At 40.9% G+C, this 23,989-nt stretch overlaps 2 protein-coding genes across 7 annotated transcripts in view; one reads left to right on the top strand and one right to left on the bottom strand.

The window, feature by feature from the left end:
- The window catches only part of LOC149318063 (structural maintenance of chromosomes protein 4-like), a 62,518-nt gene extending 58,296 nt beyond the window's left edge, over positions 1-4,222 (top strand). For 2 of the 5 annotated variants that reach the window (XM_089508941.1, XM_089508940.1), the window contains exons 23-24: positions 1,334-1,517; positions 3,773-4,222. In XM_089508941.1, coding sequence (XP_089365067.1) covers positions 1,334-1,517; positions 3,773-3,949 — 361 coding nt within the window. In that variant the 3' untranslated portion in view covers positions 3,950-4,222. The remainder of the gene's footprint in view (positions 1-1,333; positions 1,518-3,772) is intronic. The other 3 variants (XM_089508942.1, XM_089508943.1, XM_089508939.1) reach the window with 2 other exon arrangements.
- Positions 4,223-6,992: 2,770 nt separating this feature from the next.
- On the bottom strand, positions 6,993-16,463 carry TRIM59 (tripartite motif containing 59). Of its 2 annotated transcripts, none has more exons than XM_089508938.1 (3): positions 16,349-16,463; positions 12,821-12,869; positions 6,993-10,723 (listed from the first exon to the last, which is right to left on the bottom strand). In XM_089508938.1, exons 2-3 carry the CDS (start codon positions 12,821-12,823, stop codon positions 9,509-9,511), a joined length of 1,218 nt encoding a protein of 405 aa, XP_089365064.1. In that variant the 5' UTR covers positions 12,824-12,869; positions 16,349-16,463; the 3' UTR covers positions 6,993-9,508. The 2 variants fall into 2 exon arrangements, with proteins under 2 accessions (XP_089365064.1, XP_089365062.1); XM_089508936.1 differs by lacking the exon at positions 16,349-16,463 and adding an exon at positions 13,472-14,784.
- Positions 16,464-23,989: the final 7,526 nt, after the last annotated feature.

Genomic DNA, 23,989 nt, shown 5'->3' with positions numbered 1-23,989 from the left:
GCTATGTAATTTCTGTACAATATTGTAGTTATTAGTCTAGCTGCTCCATTTTGCATTAGCCTCAGTTTCTGGGTGTCCTTCAGGGACAACGCTACATGGAGTGCATTGCAGTAGTCTAACTGGAAAAGATCACCACAGGAGATATTATGGCAAAGTTATCCCTGTGAATAAAAGGTCATAGCTAGTAGAGTAGTCAAGGCTGGCCCCTGGGCACCCTGAGCCATGAAGTCCAACTGAGCTTCTAGTGACAGATGAATTTGGAAAAATGCAAGCTATATATCTTGTTTGTTCAGCAGAGTGCAACCCCATCCAAGGCTGGTTGTCAACCCAGTTTCCAGTTCTGAGAGTCACAAGCCCATAGAGTCTCTGTACTAATCATGATTCAGGGCCCGAATAGACAGGCCAAAATAAGGCTGCTTTAGGTCACTTTGGAGGTATATTGTTTAAATGATGCATGCATCCTAATAGGCCGGAAGCTGCGCCAAAGCCATACTCCAGTCCAAAGGACTGGAGAGCAACTTTGGTGCAGCTTCTGGCCTCTTAAGATGCATGTGTCATTTAAACAGCATACAGTCAGCCCTTCTTATACACGGATTTTTTATACACGGATTTAAGCATACACGGTTTGAAAATGTTCCAAAAAAGTATAAATTTACCTTGATGTTCCATTTTTTATTAGGGACACCATTTTGCTATGTCATTATACTTAATGGGACTTGAGCATACACGGATTTTGTTATACACGGGGGATCTTGGAACCAAACCCCAGCGTATAACAAGGATCCACTGTACCTCCAAAGTGACCCAAAGCCTGTCTATTTGGGTCTCTTTTGGCCTGTCTATTTGGGTCACCTCCAAAGTGACCCAAGGCAGCTTTATTTTGGCCAGTCTGTTCGGGCCCTCAGTTTCAATTTATTCACCTCTCATTGTGATCCTTACAGAAAACAGGCATTGATCCTACACCTGCACAGCCCAAGCTGGCACCATTGAAGAGAGGAGAGTGTCAGCAGCAGCCTATTAGCAGCTAATCCTAAAACTCTTAATGACCTTCTCCTAGAGGCTTCATACAGATGTAGATATTTGGTGTGAGGGATAAAATGGAACCCTGAAGCACTCCCAATGTAATAGTCATAGGGCTGAAAGCCACTCTCGAGAATCACTGTAAATGGGAATAGAACCGCCATAAGACTGTGCCAGTGTGATACACTGAATATGTATTGCAGAATTACTGGGATGATTTATGTAACATGATTCTAACATTTGTCAAGTCGGGCGACACTCAAATGAAACTTTAAAAAATGAAGTAAACTTAATGGTACATTCATTCTTTCAGTGTTAGGCCACCAAAGAAAAGCTGGAAGAAGATATTCAACTTGTCAGGTGGAGAGAAGACACTTAGCTCACTGGCTTTGGTTTTTGCTCTACATCATTATAAGCCAACTCCCCTTTATTTCATGGATGAAATTGATGCAGCTCTTGATTTTAAAAATGTATCCATTGTCGCATTTTATATATATGTAAGTATTGTACAAGTCACCAAAAATCTGCATCTATCTGTTAATATCAAACTATCTAGTTATGTGTTAAAGAATTATTTTTTTAGAATTCATTTTAAAGGATTTGTTGGGTTGATAGCAGCCACCCTTTTGGGGAAGTGTCCATGTGCCAGTACTGTTCTGTGTACTTCAGTATCATGCAGTTCTGTTCCTTAGCAGGGTTTGCCTCCTGCTATACCTTGCTAAGCTGGAGAATACCAACTATGTGTACTTTTTTATGCCATAGGCATATATTAGTGTGTTGCCATTAGCTTATAATGGATTCAGATTAGTTTGGCATTTACTGGAGCTGTGGCATTGTAGCTATTTCTCTTCATGTTATGCCCAAAACCTACCTCTTAACCCAGACAGTGCCCCATTCAAAGGATTTCCAAGGCACTGCACATTGGGAAGTTAAGGAATGATGACTGCAGTATTCTCTGTCACAGCGTGCATTGAAATCAATAGCTGCACCTTGGAGTCCTGCCACAACTGCTTCTCTCAGTAAACCCCATGATCCAGGAGTAGTGCAGTCGTTGCCAGTGCCACAATCTGCAGTGCCTGGGAAACCTTTGGGTAGGGTGCTGCATGGCTTAAGGCATAGATTTTTAGGGTCATGTTCGGTCATTTACAGTTGGCCCTCCTTATGCACAGATACAACCATCCATAGCTTTACATACACATACATACATATTCCAATAAGCCATCTTATATAAGGGATACCATTTTACTGGGTCATTCTATTTAATGGTACTTGAGCATCCATGGATTTTGGTATCCATGTGGGATCCTGGAACCAAACCCCAGTGGCTACCAAGTACAACCATAAATATAAATAAATAAAGTGAGTAGATTGGCTTATGATCTTGTAAATACTGAATAGGTTGCCATCCAGTATCGTGCTAGTGTTGAAATCTTCAGCTCATTTCTTTGAAACCTGGTCTGGCATCAAACATTTGCTCTAGAGCAGTGTTTCTCAAACAACTGATGGTGTTGTTTTTTCTAATATGCCAAGGACTGCTACCATATTTGTGCTCATTGGCTGCAACTGTCTAGTTTCTGGAACCTATCTGAGGACCAGCAACCAATGGTTTATGGCAGTGATCCAGGGACCACAACTCTCAGTTGCATTGCTTGTGGGGGCTGTAATAGGACAAAAGATTGCCCTTTCACTCTTGTGCTCATGGAAATAAATTCTTCAAATGCAGTGGCTGCATTGGTAACTGACCAATGTGCAATTTATGATTGTACAAGATATTAACAATAATGATTTTAGCAATAAACATGTTGATCCATTGTTGTAGTAACTGCTGTGAAAATAAGCTTGCTAAAGAAATCATTGCAAGTCATGTTTCCCATATATTTAATACCTGGGAATACTTTATTGGCTTTTAATTGCAGTCTAACAGGAGACTGGTTTACATGAAGACTGTGTCCCAGGTATTAAATATTCACCAGCTTTATTTTGGCTTTATGTTCTAGGCACGGGTGTTTTCATTTCTGGGTTAGAATATACAGGAAATCTTTTCCTTCCTTCCCTGTAGGAATCTTAGGTGCGTTACAGACTGCCCCTCTGAGGCCCCGATCCACCGCTTTCCAGGCCGCGGGGAAGCTGCAAAAGGCCGCTTACCCGCGGCCTGGAAAGGGGTGTCCTTGGGGCTTCATGCCCCAAGGACACCCGATGGCGACAGGGAGGAGGAGAAAGGGGCTGCTTGGCCCCTTTCTCCTTTGCGTCGCTGGCGCAGCCATGTAAAGGCTGCACCCAGCGACGCAAAGCTGGAAGGAGCTCTGAAGCGGAGCTCCTTCCGGGGCTGCAGAAAGGGCACTCTAGGAGCCCTCGCGTGGCCCCACTACATCACAACCGCGCCACAACCGCGGAGCAGTGGTGACGTCATGGCGGCCCCCATGTAGAACGGGCACCGCCATTTTGTACGTGCTGAGCACGTACTAGGGTTGGGGGCGCCCGGAAGGGACGCCCCTGTCTAACCCTAGTACGTGCTGAGCACGTACTTTTAGGCGCGTCTGTAACACGCCTTAGTTCTGCCCATCTCTAAACTAGTGAAAAGGAAGCATGAGACCTAATGCTTACTGGCACATTTGTTAGTAATTAACAAAGATTCAGAAACAATAACCAAGAAAGACACACTCATTTGGATAATTGTTACACTACGTTTTTGCTTAAAACTTTCAAAATGTACTATCACAAATACTAATTCTGATTATATTTTAATTTCCAGGAGCAAACCAAAAATGCACAATTCATTATCATTTCGCTGCGAAACAACATGTTTGAAATTGCAGATAGATTAATTGGTATTTACAAGACATACAATACAACAAAAAGTGTTGCAACAAATCCCAAAGTGATTGCATCAAAAGGACTCACAGAAGTTGATTCTATAGGGTGCTCCTGAATGTGGAACTTGCTTTCATTTTAACAAGCGGTTTCTAGTGAACACTTCCCAATATTTAACATAATATCCATTTATTGTAAGTAATTTTAAATTTAGTATTTTTCTGAGCATGTTTTTCTCTAAGGTCTAACATTTAAGGTCTTCAGCTCTGAAATTACTGTTTACCCATCAGAACTGATTTTCAGTAGATTAGTATACTTTTTTGATACTAAGAATGATAGATTTTTTAAAAAACAAAAACCAAACATTTTATACTGATTTTATTTGTGTGTTCAAATAAAATTATAATGAATAAGTTGGTGTATAGTTTCTTTGAAAAACTGCAGGAGTTTTTCTTGTAGATAAGTGAATTTCTAGGAAAAATTGATGCACCTGAACAGTGGGAGAGAGTCTTGTTTCAATACACGGAAGTTGTACATAAAATCTGTAATACAGGCATACAGCTGCAGAATAAACTCCAGTCTTTAATAGTGGTAAGGTTGGTATGCTGCACCTGGGACTTCCTCTGTTCTCCAGTGGTTCTGGAATGAGGCAGCCTTTTCAGAGGGCTTCCAGCAGTTATGACACTAGGATTATATAATCTTTGCTTCAATTCTGGTAGCTCAGTGGTAGGGCACATATTCTAGGTTTGATTCCTGTGATCTTTAGGAGCTGGAAAAGACTCCTATTTGAAACCCGGGAAAGCTATTGCCAATTGTTATAGACACAATATTAATGGTTTGATTGTGTATAAGGCAGATTCCCCTGTTCCAGCAAGTGTCAGGTTCCTGATGTGGCTTGTATGAGTTTGCATCAATGTTTATATTTCAGCATTTATATTTTATGTTTATATTTCTTGTGGGGAGGATTCATTGTTTTAACTGGGAACCGTGAATAATTTCTGACCATTTCAGTAAGCAAAACCATATTTACAGGTTATGCCCTGACCCCACAAAAGTATCCGTCAAAAGCCTTCCTCTCTCTGCACAGCTTCCATACTTGGATTCGCCTTCAAAACAGAGAGAGAAAACAGCAGCTGCCAAAGAAACAAGACTAGTGGGTGGTAATATGTTGATAACCTTTCTTTACCATCATGTTTTCAAGCTAGGGATGAGGGTAAAGTATTTGCCCAGACACTGTGACTTATCCTTAACATTATTTGAATATGCTATTGTATTCTGCTTTGCCTCACAACAAGCCAGCAATGTGAAGGAGAGGTAAGATGACTATTCTCAATTGTAGGGTTTCTGCCATTTGGGAGGGACACTTCACCCATGATTCTTTGGCTCACGACTCTTCTGCTATGAAATAGCATCTAGTACTAACTAGCATATGGTTGCCAAAAAGCAAGATAATACTGAAGAGGTTTGATGGACTCTCCAGTTTTCCTGCCTTTTTATATCCTCAATCCTTACTAACAACATGATTAGTTTAACCTGATTTTTCCTAACTGACCTAGAGCTATGGCAGGCAGATTGAGGAAGAGTGGCTGATCTTGGTCTTGCCTGAGGAAGCAGCTTCTTTCTATTATGAGATGCACTACTGGAATATAGAGGGACCAAGGTCTGTCAAGCATTAGGAAGTGGAAACAGTACTTTTGGGGGACAGAGAGCTAACATTTGGAGGACATACCATTTTCTTGCAGCATAGGAGACAAATGTTTTTTGCAGTCACGCATAGGCCTGCCACTGAGCACTTGTATTCTTACATAAAGAGGAAATGCCTTGCTTCCTTATCGCTTTGTGGCATCTCTCCAGCACTTGGACAGATTACCCAGGTTTTGGAGTTCCTTATATCCTTGCCAAACAAGGGACTTTCTCTCTCATCAATCAGATGCTATTTGTCAGCAATTTTGTGGAATCAGGAAAACACTGGGAAATTTCCTGTTTTTTACATTCCTTGAGTTAAGAAATTCTTAAGAGGATACAAAAACCTCCATCCCCCCCCAGAGCTGTCCTAATTTTGACTAGTCTGGAACTGGTTCTTCCCAGTTGTCAAGGAAGCTCTTTGAACCAATGGTCTTATGTGACTTCAGACTGTTTACTTGGAAGATAGCCATTTTTGTAGCCATAACTTCAGCCAGGATAGCAGGGGAACTATGCCTTCAAAGTTGGCCCTCCCTTTATCTCTGCTTCCACAAGGACAAGGTGGTCCTCTGGTCCAATATATCTTTCCTGCTTAAGGTGGTTTCTGCCTTCCCTCTCAACCAGAACATTGAGCTACCTGCCCCAATGGAAAACCCTGATTCTGACTTGAAACGCTCCTTCCCTTCCCTAGATGTTTGATGTGTATCTGAATTTTATGTGGATTGCACACCCTTATTCCAGAAGTCAAAGACATTCTTTGCTACTCACCCAACATGAAAGGCCTACCGACTTCTATACAGTACTTCTCCAAGTGGATTGCCACCACTATCAATTAGCCTATTCTTTCTCTGGGAGGAAGCTTCCTCTTCAGGTATGCAATCATCCCTCCAGAGGTCTGGCTGGGCCAGCCATTTTTACTAGAGGGTGTTCCACTGCATATCATGTGCATGGTGGCCACCTGGTCCTAGCCTTCCACCTTCAGAACACATTGCAGACTAGATGGAAGATCCTGGGAGACTGCTGCATTTGAGAGTGCTCTGCCTTTTTTCCTACATCATGACACCCCTCTCCTGTGAGTATTTTGGCAGTCACTTATTTGTCTGAGTCAGAACAAAGAACAGGTTGCTTACCTATAACTGTGGCTCTTTGAGTGGCCATATGTGAACTCACACAACCCCCCTCATCCTCCCCTTTGTTTCCTGTCCTTTGCTGCTTTGACATCCAGGGAACCAGGGGTTTGAGAAGGAATCATGCTGGTCACATACACCAACAAGGGGAAAATAGCAATTTCCTTGTGCTAGAAAGTTCTGAATAATGTACTTCACAAGTGCAGATAACCCATTTGTGTGAGTTCACAGATGACCAGTAGAGGTAACTAGTTATATGTAAAAGCAGCCTGTTCATCTCTACTTTTCTAACATGCTGATGAGGAAAGATTATCTCCTTTCCCCTCTTTGCTATTTTTTTTGCTGATCAAGCATATCCAGTTATGGGTTGTGGAGGCAGCAGCTGTTCACCTTGTCTATTATAGCTAGGCATAGACAGCTACACTAGGATCACCCACAGCAGCACCTTTTCTCAGAATATGAATGCATTATTTATTGCACACACACTGCTGCAGCCCAACACTGAAAGTCTGTTTCTCCCAGTACCAGTAACATCAAAAATCCACCAATGATAACTTTATTGCACTAACGAAAATGCACAATATACATGTTGCAAGCTTTTGAAGCTCCGCTAGCTTCTTCATCATGCAAGGTGTTAAAAACCTTACAGGAGAAAAAATTGCTGTTTTTGTTCTCTGTTCAAATGGCATGGAGGGGCATTTCTTGCAGGCTGCCACCTCCTTCTGGCCATGTGGCAACTGGGAGATTCTCAAAGTCCAGGAAAATTTTAACAGGCTACACCTGGATGTCACCCAGTGCCAATGCTGCTAAAAATGGGCCGCAACAAAGGACAATACCAAGGATGAGTGAGTGGGTGTAAAAAGACTTTGCAAAAGGAGCCAGAGGCTTTGTTATCAGAAGCATGCTTGTATTCCAGCTCTACATCAAGTTGAAATAAGAACAAGTCCCAATGTAAACTTCAGCAGTTGTCACTCTAGATACTGAAGTACAACTCCCAACAGCTCACTACATCAAGGGCTGATGGGTAGTCAGCACATTCCACAAGTTGCCCAATCCTGCTTTATACAGCGCTCTCCCATGACAAACTACTATTTTTGTTGTTGCTGCTTTTATTTAAAATATATTTAAAAGTTGTTGTACAAATAATTGTAAATTGTTCATGGAAATAAAAATAGTACATAGAAAGGTACAAATTCCGTATTCCTGAAACCTGGAAAAATAGCTTCTTTAGAAGTAATATGTTTGAAAAGCATGAAGATGAGTACACTAGACAAATAAAGGCTAAGACTCTGGAATGTGGATGACAGACTTGTCACAAAAGCACTGGCATAGAGAATAATAATAAAAATGAGTGCATCGAAATCCCACAGAACCTGCTTGCTCCTCTTGGCAATCATTTAATAGTGTTTCCTCACATACAACTACAAAAAATGATCTGTGGTAAGATTTGAAAAGAATCAAGTGCCTCCTACATTGAAATCTGTCATCAGGCTGGTGTTAACAAAGCTTATTAAACCAACTAAAATCTTGAGCAAAGATTACAGCTATATTAATTCACTGTCAGATCTGTACTTTTCATGCAGAACTTGCTAACTAACCATTCTTCCTATTTCTGTGTGCTAACAGGTGTACACCTACTTAGCTAACTTAACACACCTTGGCAACCACCTGGAAGATTTTCACTCATACATATGGATACATTAGAAGGGAAAATGAGGTGCAGTTAGTGAGCTGCATGTACAACATCAGGACACACCTCTAATATATCTGTAAGGCAAAGTATTCAAGTGGTATTGTTAAAAGTGACTGAGTTAAATCTTTGCTGAGCAATAAAACATGAAGCCCCAGGAGATTTGCACTAAATTGTGCAATTCACAAAAACACCTTGTCTAAATTACCTGGTCTACATCTATCTACAGTGAATATTTAAAAAGCCCACGAAACAGACTGGTCCACTCAAATCTTACACCAGCAAAATAAATATTCTGATTTAAAGGCCAAAGCATAAACATTTTGTATATGCACTTGTCATTGTTACCAAAATACATAAAGATACAAATGAATAATGGTGTGATAAGGGTCATGAAGTCAAAGACCCCATGCACCTTCTAAATATTTCAGCCAGCATTCCCTGATGAACGTTTTTCATAATAAGTAAGAGTTAAAAGCTTTGTTCTGGAAAAACGAACCTTTGATGTCCAACATTAAACACCAATAGGAAGAACTTTCTTAAAAGGTTATAGGAAGCTTAGGTCTGTCTACATAAAAATATTTTACTAATTTCAACTTTTTTAAATGAAATACACAGCAAGAAATTGTGCTTATAAAAATATCATGAAATAATTTAAAAAGGACAAAGAAGGCAGCACAAGATTTAACAACAACCGATTTCAAGTGAAGCTGACTCCCAATCTGCCTACAAAACCCCCTTAATTCAAATGGTAGGCAAATGGCACCTTTAGATATTGTCAGATTACAATTCATTAAGCCCTAACCATCTTAACCTATGATGAATTATGTGAGTTACTTTCTAAGAATAATCTGTAGGGCTACAGTTTGCCCCTCCTTGATCTTAGCTGTTTATAGTCATATTTGCTGGAGGTAGCCTGCGCACACATTCTGGACTAAAAATTCAAAGGAACTATTTTCATTTTCTTTTTTAACCAAGATTGATCTTGACACTAAACACTTGATCATATATATGTTTCCAATGCTAAGGTAATTTAGTAAAACTGACTTACAGGGCTCTCTATGAAAATGTCAGTTTGAGCCAGTTGTCAATAGACTCCATATTAAGATCAGCATCAGGCTAATCCATTAAAAATTCCAGTAACGCAAAACACAGTAAAAGTTGATACTTGAAATATTCACATGGAAGAGGAAATGCTACACAGATACTCAAGAAAAAGATTAGAGGTATGACACAAAGCTTCTATCGCTACCTGCAACCTCTTACTTGTGTCTTGATAAACTGTTTGAAAGGCACCTAGAACATATGGAGAGGCTACTTTATTTATAAATGATAATAAATGTTGTCCAAAGAAGGTAATAGCCACTAGCAAAGAAATCAGTATAACTCCCAAAGGTAGTAAGGGCCACAACCATTCTTTAGATGGTCTTTTCTCTTTTGCATGGCTGAATGCTTTTCCTTTTGAAATCAGCTTTATTTTGGGAATGAGAATTTTGTTGATCACACATGTTTTGGTGCACACAGCTTTCAACACTTCTTCCATTCGAGGACAGATTTCAACATGGTTAATATCTGGTAAAGGTTTTTTCTTCAGTGCTTTAACTCGCTTTCGCATATCCTCAACCTTGTCTAGAAAATGAAGGGGTGATGACTCTTCGTTCTGAATAACTGTATTCAGTGACATAAGCTCAAGTTGTTCTTCTCGTATTGCTTTCATCTTGTCAATGAGAGGTTCATATTCTGCCATTATCTGCATGTTCACTTCATCCAAAGCTGCAAGCAAAGCTTGTTTTGTATGATCAAGTGAATCATCAAGTCTCTTAAAATACTGCAACACAGTTTTTTTATCCTGTTGCACAATGCTCTCACACTGAGCTTTCTGTTCCTCCAGGTTTTCCATTAGTGAACATACTTCACTCCAGTGTTTATCAGTCAGTTCTTCAAGTAGTTTGCCAGGTGTTTCTTTTTCCTTCATGTAGGCACTTTGAAGATCATCAATAGGATGGCCATGATGTTTTCCTATTGTAAGACAGTGGCCACACACTAACTTTCTGTCTAGAAGACAGTAAACATTTAATGGCTGTCTATAATGCTCACTGCAAGTAGCCATAGCTGTATGGTCCTCTTGCTGATACTTTTCAATTATAGCTTTTAATGCAAAGTTTACAGGCAAAGAGTCTGTACCAGATGGAGGAATTTCAACAATACTTCTACAGTTGGGACACTTCAGTGGAAGCCTTAAGGGTCTCCATATGGAAAAATTGCTGGACATGTGAAGAACACTATCCAAACAATTTCGACAAAATGTATGAGAACATGGCAGAATGCGGGGGTCATCAAATATACTATAACAAATGGAACATCTTAGTTCCTCTTCAAAGTGATGTACTTCCTAAATATAAAGAAACATAATTAAAATATTAATAAATTTTGCTGCCTTGGAAGGGAAAGCACAGAGCATGTGGGAAGTGATTACAGGAGAAGGAAGAGGAGATTCACAAACATCAAAAAAGGAAAATGTGATAGAGAACTTTAAAATAGTTGAAAACTATTGAAATATAATAGTATCTTTCAAAGATATGTACAGTGAAGGCTATTAAGAGCAAATACTACCTTATTTTCCACCAAGTCCTAGTACAAGTAATTCTGATAATGTTCCATGGGGTTTATTCCTCAGCAAGTGTGCATAAAATAGCAGTTTATGCATACTTCGAGCTCTATTGTCTTATGCGTCAAATATATTGATCCGTTTCCCAACTTTAACAAATGCAGACTAAAACAGATCAAAATATGTCTGTAAACTTGGAAGGGAAGGTAGTAACAACAGTATTTCCCATGGCAAAATTTTAGTACCATGTGCATAATGTTCGTATAGAAATCTTGGACAAAGAATAATGTAACATTCAGATTTTTTTATATTCCAGTTGGCTGAATCCATTTTCATGGATCCAACCATTCATGGCTTGAAAATGTTAAAATTAAACTCCCTTGATTTTGCCATTTTATATAAGGGACACCATTTTACTACACCACTGTATGCAAGGCGACTTTAGTACCCACAGATTGTGGTATCCATGGCGGGGGAGTCCTAGAACAAAACCCATCGGATACCAGTGGCTCGCTCTATTATGAAGTGTCAGATAATTAGACTGCTAACTATTTCAGTTCAACCAAATTAATTTCAGAAATTACAGAAACCAAACCCTTTAAGAACATTTTGAATTTTTCATTTTGTACATTCTTCAAAAGGCTCTACTTTTATTCCTGCAAAATCTACATTTCTGAAACAGGTTTTCAAATATACTTGGTCGAACACTATGCTGTCCCTTGTTACTGTATGGACAAGCATTAAATAAGCATTGACGCTTGACAAATATTTTTACTTTGACATGTTCAATGATTAAATATTGTGCCTTCAAACCAAAGTATTTTGTTAACATTTCAGCACTTTTTAAACTTCAGAACCATTTCTAGATCACTTTTCTGCAAAAGAACTCAAAATTATTTGAAACTTAAAACAATGACTTGTTATTCATAGTATATTGCTTACAACAGCCAACACTTAAGAGCAATGGCAGCAGAATTACCCCCTCAATAACCCACTGCTAATCTCCAGGTTCCCAAAAACCTGCTCCAAAGGATTTGTTAGCCCTCCAGAGGAGTTTTTTTTTTTTAGGTCACATGGGATATTGCAGTTTATCATAAACAATTGTGTGTGTTTTTGTGGGGTTTTCAGGCTATGTGGCCATATTGTAGAAGAGTTTATTATTCCCGATGTTTCACCAGCATCTCTGGCTGGCATCTTCAGAGAATGCTGTCCTGGAAGAGAGGATGCTTCCAGGACAGCATTCTCTGAAGATGCCAGCCAGAGATGCTGGTGAAACATCAGGAATAATAAACTCTTCTACAATATGGCCACATAGCCTGAAAACCCCACAAAAAGCTATGGATGCCAGCCATGAAAGCCTTCGACTTCATATTATGTGGTGTGTTAAAGTCTGGATTTTTGTGAAGTGGGAAGAAGCCGCACTTTGTTGAACAGCCACAAGCCACAATCTGATACCATGGTTTGTTGTTGCTTTATGATCTCTTGTTCATTTAAATCATGGCTTGTCATACAATCTTAGCTTATAAACATGGTTTGTTTCCCAAGTTGCATACCCTGAAGCAGGGGCTGATAAAAGAGGTAGGGCAGAAACAAAACCAGAAATTAGGAAGACATGTCATTGTTGGTTTGTCTGCTGCACTGTCTGTGGCTTAAGCAATGGGCCATATTTAAGTGCAAACCATATTACAGTGACATATGAATATAACCACTAACTTGAGCTTCCAGGTCGCATGGTGACACAAATAGAACAAAATGCATTTAAATTATAAATAAAACAGAAACAGTAAATAAAAATTAAACTTTAGCTTAACGTTTTCATCCAAAGGCTTTAGATACTACATTATAACAAATAAGAAGGTGTTTATAATTTCCAGCACTCACCATGAAAATGCAGTAAATTAGTATGATCAGCCCAGGAAAACGCAATATTCTAGGGACAAAAAGATCTGGTTATTTGGAAGAAATATTAAGTCTGACAAAATATTTTCCATTCTGAGTCTTCAGAGTAAATAGAGCTGAGAAACTGAGCCTGGTTTCTGAGCTACACTAATAATCCAGAATCTTTTATCTAAGATTTATTTACAGTGAGCTGAGTCTGTTTGGTAATAGGCACAAGAATTGGTATTCAGAGGTCCAAAACACACTCCAGAAATAATCCAGTTTGAAACAGCTTTAACTGCCTTTGCTTAGTGCTAGAGAATCCTGGGAACTGTAGTTTATTGTAGCAGAGCTCTCCGACAGAGAATGGTAAATGTCTCACAAAACTACAATTCCCATAATTCCCTAGCACTGAACCAGGGCAGTTAAAGTGGTTTCAAACTGGAGTCAACAAACGTAACATTTCTTATAATAATCACAGATATATACTTTACAAAATACATTCCCAACTCCATCCCTTCTGGTTTAACATTGCTGACTTTGATTTAGTCTGTTATTTGGATACCACTCCCTATATCCCCCAAAGAAACCTAGAACGATTTTAAACAATATTAATTTCTGCAGTTTTGTTTTGGACCAAATTTAACTTTTTACCTCCAATACTTAATCTTTGGCATTTTATTGATTAGAAGGAAAGGATTCCACCTCATCAGGTTTACTGGCCAAAAACTGACAAAAGACCTTTATCCACATGATATATACGCTGAACACTGTTGAAGCTTCTTAAAAACATTATAGGATATATGCTGCATGTGCTGGGAATCACACAACATAAACTGGAGTTACTCTTCTGAGAACTATCTTTCACAAACTGTGGCATTGCCACGCAGGAAAATGGTCACAGATGAAGACAGAATTTTTACAGTACAATCAACTGAGTTCTAATAATCTAAGAATGAAAATTCCCCCTTTGCATACTTATTAAGAAGCTATGCAAAGGGATCTTGTAGGACCTTTCAGACTAACTGTGGGAAGGAAGTTGTAGAATAAGCCTTCTAATCTTTCGTAGAGTTGGTCTGCTTCCTCAGGTGCATGAAGTGAACTGATGCCCAGGAAGGACATTTATAATTAGACTGTTTGAATAGCCACAGAAATGCAAAACTTGTGGGATGAGAAGACAAGTTCAGTTTGAGGGACAAAGGCAGGAGTAAAGATGTTAAGAAGGTAGTCCAGTTTACAAAGAAGTGAGTAGAACAGTGTTAAAAAGTCTATCAGGCGTGTTTAACTGAAGTTTACAGTATTTTGAACACCTCACATATGCCAAATATCCAAAAGCTCAGCTTTGTCTAACAAGAAATAAAGCACTGTATGTCAGCCAGCATGGTGTAGTGATTTGAGCATTGGCCTATGACTAGAGACTAGGTTCAAATACCTCCTCAGCCATGGAAACCCATTGGGTGCTTTTAGGCAAGTCACAAACTCTCAGCTTCAGAGGGAGGCACTGGCATTACCCTCAATGAACACACCTTACCAAGAAAACCCTGTGATAGGCTTGCTTTAGGGTCAGAAATGACTTAAAGGCACATGAACAAAAACGTCAAGAAACATGGCATCATATCCTAACAAAGTCCTCAGAAGGTGAAATGCTTTTTCAGTCTTTCTGTCACTTAAAAATGTTTAAAATTCCAAACAAACCCAAAGGAGTTTTGCAAAACTTCATTAACGCAGGCCCTTGACAAACACCCTCAAATTAAAGGGATTTATGAGCTTGAACTGAGCTTGTCTTTGATCTACACCCACAAATTAGAGGGATTTAAGAGCCTGAACCAAGCTTGTCTTTGTTCATATAAATCCCCATTTCACCAGGCAGGTATTCACCAGGTCACCCCCAACATGTGAAGCGGGAATGAAATACACAAACAGCTGGGGAATCATAAAATAACTGTTTCCAGAAGGGACATTTATTGGGGGGGGGGGGGGGCTGTCACAAAAATGACTTACACTGGACCCTAATAAGAACTAGCCTACGAACAATCCCTTGTCTTATGCTTTCTGAGGACAGAGCTCAGTTACTGGTCTCAGGTACTGCGGACGTTTCTCTATTTTACCATTCAGCAACAGAATCAATAGACTGGCCCACTGTGCTCTCCATCCCCATGTAAGGATACAGAGCCGGAAAGTGAAGAAGGCAGATAAAGAGGGAAAGACATTCATTCATTCACGATGTGGGGCTGGAGAAGAGTGCTAAGGTTTCCCTGGACAGCTCAATAAACAAACAAATGGGCACCAGAGCAGATCAAGCCAGAAGTCTTCCTGGAAGCCAGGGTGAAAACGTTGAGGCTGTTGTACTTTGGCCACATGAGAAAGCATGACCCACTGGAAGACAACAGTGCTAGGAAAGGTGAAGGGATGTAGAAAGAGAGGAAGACCCCGGGCTAGATGCATGGACTCTACTAAGGAGGCCATGGGCCTGAACTCGCAAAGGCCTCCGCAGAGCAGCCAAAGAGGCCTCTCATCCACAAGGTCAGCATGGGCTGCGGTCAAACTGAGGGCAGTTCACAGACACAAACAATGAAAGCATCTTTTATAGATAGATAGATAGATAGATAGATAGATATAGGCAGAAAATATTGAGTGGAAAAATCTAGCACTTTCTATTTTTCATATGAACACACTTTGTTTTCTAAGACTGATTATAATCAGCATTTTTGGTGGGGTTTTGGGGCTCTGGAAGAGTGAAGATGCCATCCACAGATGCTTGCGAAACGCCACTCTTCTAGAACATGGCCACAGAGCCCCAAAACCCCACCAAAAAACTATGGATGCCGGCCATGGAAGCCTTTGACGCCAGACTGGATTGAAAGAGCTAGACAAGGTCCTAAAGACAGAACTGAGCTGCTCCCTGCGGTCCACCTGCCCTGGTCCAGGCCTCCGAGGGAGAAGACCTGCTGGACCTTCCCTTCTCCTCTGCTGTCTTGTCTCTTTAGGTTGCAGGCCTGAGGGCAGGGAAAGGTCTAATTAACCATTGCTATAAGTAAATATGATCATTGAAGACTGAAGTGAGGTCCTCCCATGGCAGTCAAGAAAGCGGGTGGGAAGACTGACTGGAGACGCTGTGCTGGAGAAGAGTGCCCAGGATCCCATGGGTCCCTGGAGGCTAAGAGGGTCAGTCTGAGGCCGTCCATTTGCCAGAGGGAGAGAAGGAACGGAGGGCACTGCTAGGATGGCTCGGTCCCTGCCCGAATGCCATGCGTCTTCATTGGCCCTGGCTTTGCCCTGCCCTTCGTTCAAGGGAAGGGGCTCCTGCCACTTCTTTTACGCACGTGTTTCCACTCTTGTGAGCCGCCTGGGTCCATTGTTAGCATTGCTCCTATAATGGCAGAGCACTGGAGGGACGGAGCCAAGTCAACTCCAACTCCAGAATTCCACAGCCTTGAGGCGGGGCCAAACCGGGCTATTTCTCCAGTGTGGATGCTGCAGCCTCCGTTTCCTTATCTGGCCATTCTGTTATTCTCAGAGAAGCGCCTTTACCTTCCCCTCCGGCTCCTCGCCTGCCTCCAGCCAGCCCCAACCGTCTTGCTGCCGTTGCTGTGAGCCCCTTCTGCGGCGTCTTCCTTCTCGTCCAATCAGAGCCCGCGAAGAAAGGAAACGGAAGCTTCCCGGAGCCTCTCCCCTTCTGCGCATGCGCGGCAGAGAAGCCGCCCGGCTCCAGCCAATCAGCAGCGCCCTCGGCTTCATTTCGTAAGTAAACGTTACAAAGGGGAGGGCGGCGGCCCCAGAGGAAGCAGCCGTTAACGGTCGCTGGAGGGGGCGGGGCCAAGCGAGGGCTCTGCGGCTGTTGGCCGCCGCCAAGGGGCGGGGCTAACGGTTTTTCTGCGGCGTTTGAATAAGACCCGCCCTATTACCCTCCCTCCATTTCAGACTGAGAAGGTTATTGGAAGAGTCTCTCAAGAGAGAATCAAAGCACAGTCGAACTTAGAAAGCTATGCCTCACGCATGCGCTAAGCAGCAAAGCACCTCACCAAATCTGTCAGGGCAGATTCATTCCCCTCAGTCGGTAGAGAAGTCCTGTGGCACCTTTCAGGCTAAGGAGAGAAAGAGCTTTCGTAGATATAAATCTATTCCCGCAGATGCATGAAGGAAGTAGACCAAAGTCTAATGCTGCCAACTTCTTTCTCTAGTTAGCCTCAAGGGTGCTACAAGGTCTCTCTACATACTGATTCTACAGACTAACACTGCTATATCTATGAATTCTACCACAGAATTTAGGTTGCTTCCACACTGCAAAAATAATCCAGTTCGAGATCATTTTAACTGCAGTGGCTCCATCCCATGGAATCCTGAGATTCGTAGTTTGCTGTGGCCCCAGAGTGCTCTGAGAAGGCTAAATATCTCACCAAACTACAAATCCTACATTCCATAGCATTGAGCCACAGCCGTTAAAGCAGTGTCAACCTGGATTATTTCTGCAGCCTCAGATGATGGGAGCGGAGGGAAATCCTGATCAGATTTGCAGATGATACAAAACTTGGGGGGGGGGGGGGCTAACACATTGGAAGATAGGAACAGAACCCAAAAGGACAAAGTAGGGGATTGGGGATGCAAAGGAATCTTGCAGCACCTTTGTGAAAGAAATGGTAGCGTAAGCTTTCCTAGGCTTGGTCTACTTCAGCAGCCAGCCCTGCATCTGAAGAAGTAGACTAGGCCTGTGAAAGCTCATGCTACAACTTCTTTCACACAATTATTAGTCTCGAAGATGCTGCAAGATCCCTTTGCATATATCACAGAATCATAGAGTTAGAAGCCACCACAAGGGCCATCCAGTCCAGCCCCATTCTGCCATGCAGGAAATCTCAATCAAAGCATCTCTGACAGATGGCCAACCAGCCTCCATTTGAAGACCTCCAAGGAGGGAGACTCCACTACACTCCGAGGAAGGAGTTTATTCCACTGTCGAACAGCCCTTACTGTCAGGACCTTCCTCCTAATGTTGAGCTGGAATCTCTTTTCCTGGAGCTTGCATCCATTGCTCTGGATCCTAGTCTCTGGAGCAGCTGAAAACAAGCTCGCTCCAACCTCAACTTGACACTCCTTCAAATATTTAAACAGGGCTATCATATCACCCCTTAACCTTCTCTTCTCCAGGCTAAACATCCCCAGCTCCCTAATTCGTTCCTCATAGGGCATGCTTTCCAGGCCCTTCACCATTTTAGTCGCCCTCCTTTGGACACATTCCACTTTCTCAACATCCTTTTGGAATTGTGGTGTCCAGAACTGGACACAGTATTCCAGGTGGAGAAAAGTTGAAAGAGTTGGCTATGTTGAGCCTTGTGAAGAGATGACTGAAGGGTGACATGGCTGCACTCTTTCAATACAAGGGTTGCCACAGAGAGGAAGGGGCAGGTTTGTTTCTCTGCTGCCTCAAAGGGTAGGACCATGTCTACTGGCTTGAAATTATGGTTTATGCAATGAAGTATTCCCTATTTGTTCTAGCTTTCCCACCCTTCAGCCTGAGGGGAAGTCTCTCCAAATGCTACTCTTCTGAGAGATATTTTGTTGTTAACTGCCTTCAAGTCAATCTTGACTCATGGTGACCCTGAGCGAGATACCTCCAAATTTTCCAAATGGAACAGCAGAGGCTTCTTGAGAAATTCAATGTTCTCTGTCTAATAAGAGGATGGGTAGCCTAGCAAAGGACAGAGGCAATCTGGATCTCAAAGGAAGCGTCTTTTGTGTTGCTAATGGAGTTTACATTTTATTTCCTGGACTTGAACCCACATGGCCAAAAGGAATGGCCTCTTGTCTTCATGGATATCCTACATACCATCTCAACTGATAACAACATCATGACCAAATGTACGCCTGTGATCCTAACATCGTCATTCCCCTCAATATGATTTTTAATATTGTTGCTTGATGAAGAAACCAGTGGAGCTTTGAAAAGTTGCACCATGTATTTTGTGTATTTTTGGTTGTCTCAATAAAGGTATCACTGTTTTTGGTGATTTGGGGTGTTATTGTACAATCCCAAACACTTGTTTCAGCCCTTTGATTATTTTGTTTTCTCTTTATGAAATTTACAATATCTTTTCAGATGTGGTGACCAGAACTATATATAGCATTCCAGATGTGGCGGCGCTATGGATTTATGGAAGGGCAATAGTACAATAAACTACAATACAGTGGTACCTCGGGATACGAAATACCCAGGTTACGAAATTTTCGGGATACGAAAAAATCCCATAGGGAATTATTGTTCCGCGTTACGAAAGTTTTTTTGGGTTACGAAAAAACTTTTGGTGCTTTTTTCGGCTTTTTCGCACCAAATCGCGGCTTTTCCCCATTAGCGCCTATGGGTTTTTCGGCTTACGAAGCCTTTCGGGTTACGAAAGCGGCCGCGGAACGAATTACTTTCGTAACCCGAGGCACCACTGTATACTGTAAGAGCCAGTTTAACATAGTGGTTTGAGCATTGGACTATGACTGTGGAGCCCAGGGTTTGAATTATAACTTGGCCATGTAAACCCACTAGGTGACTTGAGCAAATCATAGTCTGAGAGACCCCCTCTGAAGAAACCTGCCAAGAAAACCCCAGGTCATCATAAGTTGGAAACCACTTGACAGCACACAACACCAACAACAATATACTTTTGGCAGTTTTATTTTCAATACCACTTCCAATATAGAATATGCTTTCTCAAACAGTAATTGCACATTGAGTTGACACTTTAATTGAACTATCCATTACAGCCTCAAGATCCTCTTCTTGGCCCATCAGTGAGCATGTGTAGATGGGATTTTTACCCCAATGTGCTTCATTTAACATGTGTTTACAGTGAGTTTCATTTGACATTTTACTGACCGCGGCCTGGATTGGAAATCCCTTTAGTGCTCTTCACAGCCTATTTGTTCCCATCACCTTAATTTTGTGTTTTCATCTAACATGTCAATTTGAAAAGTGAAAAGCAACACAGTACAGTTTAAAGATATGTATACAGGCATTAAAAGGACAGGATTATTGAGTATGTACAGGCAGAAAATTCTGAGAGCACCCAAAAGTGATTATAATGTGCCACTGCATTACACTGACAGGATGCCAGCCAATTTTGCAAGTAGTTTCTTGTAGAATGATTGCCAGTATCCCTCAGGAAGTTATAATCATAAAGTAAATTAAGTGTATCTTCATTATTAGGGAAAGCACTAATACTTATAGTTATTTGTTACCCATTAATTCTATGACCCAGGATCAATATTTATTATGATGGTCAACTCCCTGACAGTCCCTGAGGCAGTCTGGCTTTTGAGACCTGGCAAGCACTTAATCAAGTGGAAAAATCTCTCTGAAGACCTATCCCAACTTAATATGGCTGTTGGAATAGATGAATACTGAATGCTGCTTATTTCAAAGCTAATCTGACCACTGACTGATTGGTATGTGATCAAAATCCTCCCTCACCAAAAATTTATGAAACGTATGAAATGTTTTACGCAAAAATAGTCAAATCTCACACATTTTCTAAAGATAAATGTTAACACATCAGGAGTCATTACAAAGTGCCAATTATCAAAGTTTGTCATTGTTAAGATAATTCCTGGATCTACAACCAGAAGACTAGGTACTCCAGCACAATTCTATGTTCAACTTTAACCAAAAGTCACACTGAAGAGCATAAAGATTCCTAGAAAACTCTCCACTAAGCATCTGTAGCTCCTCCAGCACAATTCTAGGGCCAATGTCTGGCAGATGTTGACCACAGAGTTGCACCGGAGGACCTAGAGATTCCTAGAGAGGTGTTCTCTCAGGTAAAAACACAGTGGTTTTTTTATTTATGTTTTTTCCCCATTCAAAGGGGTCCTGTGCCCCCAACCCCAGCAAATGTGGAGGGACAAGTGTACTGGGATAGGGAGGAAGTGCAAAGTAATCCATGAATGGTCTCATCATGCATTGCTCATTCCGGACTGCTGAATTACAACTGAGCAAGCTGGAAACTGAATGTCCAGCTAGGTCAGTATTATATACTCACCGTTTTCTTGAAGCAGCTGTAGAGATTTTCTGCTGAGATCTAAACAAGGATGTCTGAACAGAAAGTGCAGAAGACTGTTCTGAGTGAAATGTAGAGCACCCCCTCTCCTGGACACTCTAGGAAAACAAGCATCTCAATAACAGCAGTGGTTACATTAAGGGGCATTTATTGACGAACAGTGTGATCTACCATCTGTTACACAGATAATCCTCAAGGCTTCACGAGTGAAAGATGCCATGTATATTTTCCCTATGGATCTCAGTATTTATAATTTACTGACTCATGATGAAACAAAAACTCAGACATACTGAGAGATGTCTGCTAAAGTAACCTTGAAAAAGCAAATAATGATATAAATTTGCCAACATGTCATAAATAATGATGTGCTTATCTTTCCAGAATACATAAACACCTGCCCATTCCGATAGAATTATATTTATATTTTACAGCCTGGCTTGTAAACATCTGGGACGTGTCTGGAATTGTGTCTGGAAAGTTAAAAACTTCGTTAGTGCATCTATACATACGAATATTCTTATAATACAGCCGTTTCTTTTCTTTTTTAACTGGTATTATTTCTGTCTCTACAGTTTTTCTTTGGTGATGATGTATAAGAAAGATTGCAGCAGTTTGTTTATTTATGGTAAAAACTGTACTTTTCAGCATAGTTCCACTCATTTTTCAGGGTTTCCTTTCTTTCATGTGTTTTTTCAGCATGGCATTGTGGTTTGAGTATTGGACTATGAACCTGGAGACCAGGGTTTGATTTCCACCTTGGCCATGGAAACCCACTGGGTGACCTTGAGTAAGACACACTCTCTCTGCCTCAGAGGACAGCAATGGCAAAAATCTCTCTAAAGAAACATGCCAAGAAAGTCCTGTGATAGGTTCACCTTAGGGCTTCCATAAATCCAAAACAACTTGAAGGCACACAACAACATTATAAAAATGCCTGCATGCCATAAGAGCATGCTGTATCCCATGTTGTTACCACAAAAATCCTTAATGAAAGTAACTTATTAATTTGAGAAAAATCCAGAGTCATAGTCCAACACTCAAACCACCATGCCATGCTGAAAAAAACAGAAAATAGTCAAACTGCCATAAAGGGAACAAGGCAAACAGTGCAAGGACCCAACAGTGGGAAGCAAAAAAACATGCACAGGCAACAAGGGGACACATGGTCTTCGGTGTCTCTACACTAATGTACAGAGCATGGGAAATAAGCAAGATGAATTCGAACTCCTAGTACAACAAAGCAAATACGATATAATAGGCATCACTGAAACCTGGTGGGATGAGTCTCACGACTGGAATGTAGAAATAGAGGGGTATGACCTTTTAAGAGAAACAGGTCAAACACAAAAGGAGGAGGAATAACCTTATATGTCAGAGATATTTACACCAGTGAAGAGATCAAGGATATCAATCATGGAAGCCAGGTGGAGAGCGTCTGGATAAAAATTAAAGGGGAGGGAAACAACAAGAATGTTATTGTGGGAGTCTACTACAGACCCCCAAGTCAGACTGAGGAATTGGATGATGACTTTCTAGAATAGATGACCACACACTCAGAAAGGAGAGATGTAGTAGTGATGGGCGACTTCAACTATCCTGATATTTGCTGGAAGGCAAACTCAGCCAAATCCTCAAGGTCTAGCAAATTCCTCACTTGCCTGGAAGACCATTTCATTGTCCAAAAGATGGAAGAGGCAACAAGGGGGTCAGCTATTTTGGATCTGATCCTAACCAACAAGGATGACTTGGTTAATGGGGTGCAAGTGGTGGGATCCTTAGGTGGAAGTGACCATGTTCTCCTGGAGTTTGTTATACAATGGAAAGGAGAAGCCAGGCATAGTCAGACACGCATCCTAGACTTTAGGAGAGCGAATTTCAGTAAACTTAGAGAGGTATTGGGCGTGATCATGTGGTCAGAAATACTAAAAGAGAAGGGAGTTCAGGACGGATGGGACTTTCTCAAAAGGGAGATACTGAAGGCACAATTTGAAACTGTTCCAGTGAGAGAGAGAAATGGGAGGTGTCTCAAGAAACCAGGATGGATGACTAAGGAACTTTCAACCGAGCTAAGTTTGAAACGGAACATGTATAAGAAATGGAAAAGGGGGAGAAATCACAAAAAAGGAATTCAAAGAAATAGCAAGCATGTGTAGGGGTAAAGTCAGAAAAGCTAAAGCACAGAATGAACTCAGGCTTGCTAGAGAGGTTAAGAACAATAAAAGGGCTTTTTTTGGATATGTCCGCAGAAAAAGGAAGAAGAAGGGCCATAAGGGGTGCTTTGATTGAAAGTTCCTGCATGACAGGGGGTTGGACTGGATGGCCGTTGTGCTCTCTTCCAACTCTTTGATTCTATGATTCTAAGGTGAAATAGTGATGTAAACTCATGTCTCCAACCTTCTATCCATTACAGATTGAGTCTTCTTTATCAAAATACTTGGACCAGGATGGTTTGGATCTTGAATTTTTTTCAATTTTGGAATATTGGCATAGATGGGATCCAAGTTGAAACATGAAATTCAATTATGTTTCATATACACCTGATACACATAGCCTGAAGTAAATGTATACATTATATTTTTTAATAATTTTGTGCATTAAACAAAGTTTGTGTACACTGAACCAACAGAAAGCAAAGGTGTCACTATTTCAGCCACCCATGAAAAAAGTTTTGGATTTTGGAGCATTTCGAATTTCATAATGTTGGGTAATATGTATCACATTTGGTCCATCCCATGCTATTTTCTGGAGTATGGAAACATATTTTTAGAACTACAAAATAATGTTCCCTAATTTTTATATTGATTAAAATACAGCTTGTTTTATAATCCATTGTAATAAATCTATCTGCATATTAATCAACTTTCATTTCATTCATTTTAATAGTTTTAAAATATGAAACTCAATGGATTATGGAAGAAATTGTAAATAGCCAAGTTCTCTTCTATGGGGGAAAATGCACATCACTCTTATTTTAATCTATTTCCTCTATTAATATGGATTTTAGCAGTGTTTTTATACAATATCCTTCTCAGTAGACTTCAAAGATATAGCCGTGTTAGAATCATTATGTAAAGAGATCTTGTAGCACCTTTCAGATTAACTGAAAGAAAGTAGTTGGAAGCATGAACTT

Source organism: Sceloporus occidentalis, unplaced genomic scaffold, assembly GCF_023333645.1.
Source record: "Sceloporus occidentalis isolate IW3139 unplaced genomic scaffold, rSceOcc1.0.p SCAF_2, whole genome shotgun sequence".
Classification (NCBI taxonomy): Eukaryota; Metazoa; Chordata; class Lepidosauria; order Squamata; family Phrynosomatidae; genus Sceloporus; species Sceloporus occidentalis.
Note: the sequence above shows the minus strand (reverse complement) of the source record. Positions and strands in the feature narration are given on the sequence as shown.

Coding starts and splice junctions, on each gene's coding strand:
- TRIM59 (XM_089508936.1), bottom strand. CDS start 13,527: ATGAGGTGGAATCCTTTCCTTCTAATCAATAAAATGCCAAAGATTAAG. Junction 12,870..13,471: donor CCAAAGATTAAGTATTGGAG/GTAAAAAGTTAA, acceptor TTTTGTCCCTAG/AATATTGCGTTTTCCTGGGC. Junction 10,724..12,820: donor TAATTTACTGCATTTTCATG/GTGAGTGCTGGA, acceptor CTTTATATTTAG/GAAGTACATCACTTTGAAGA.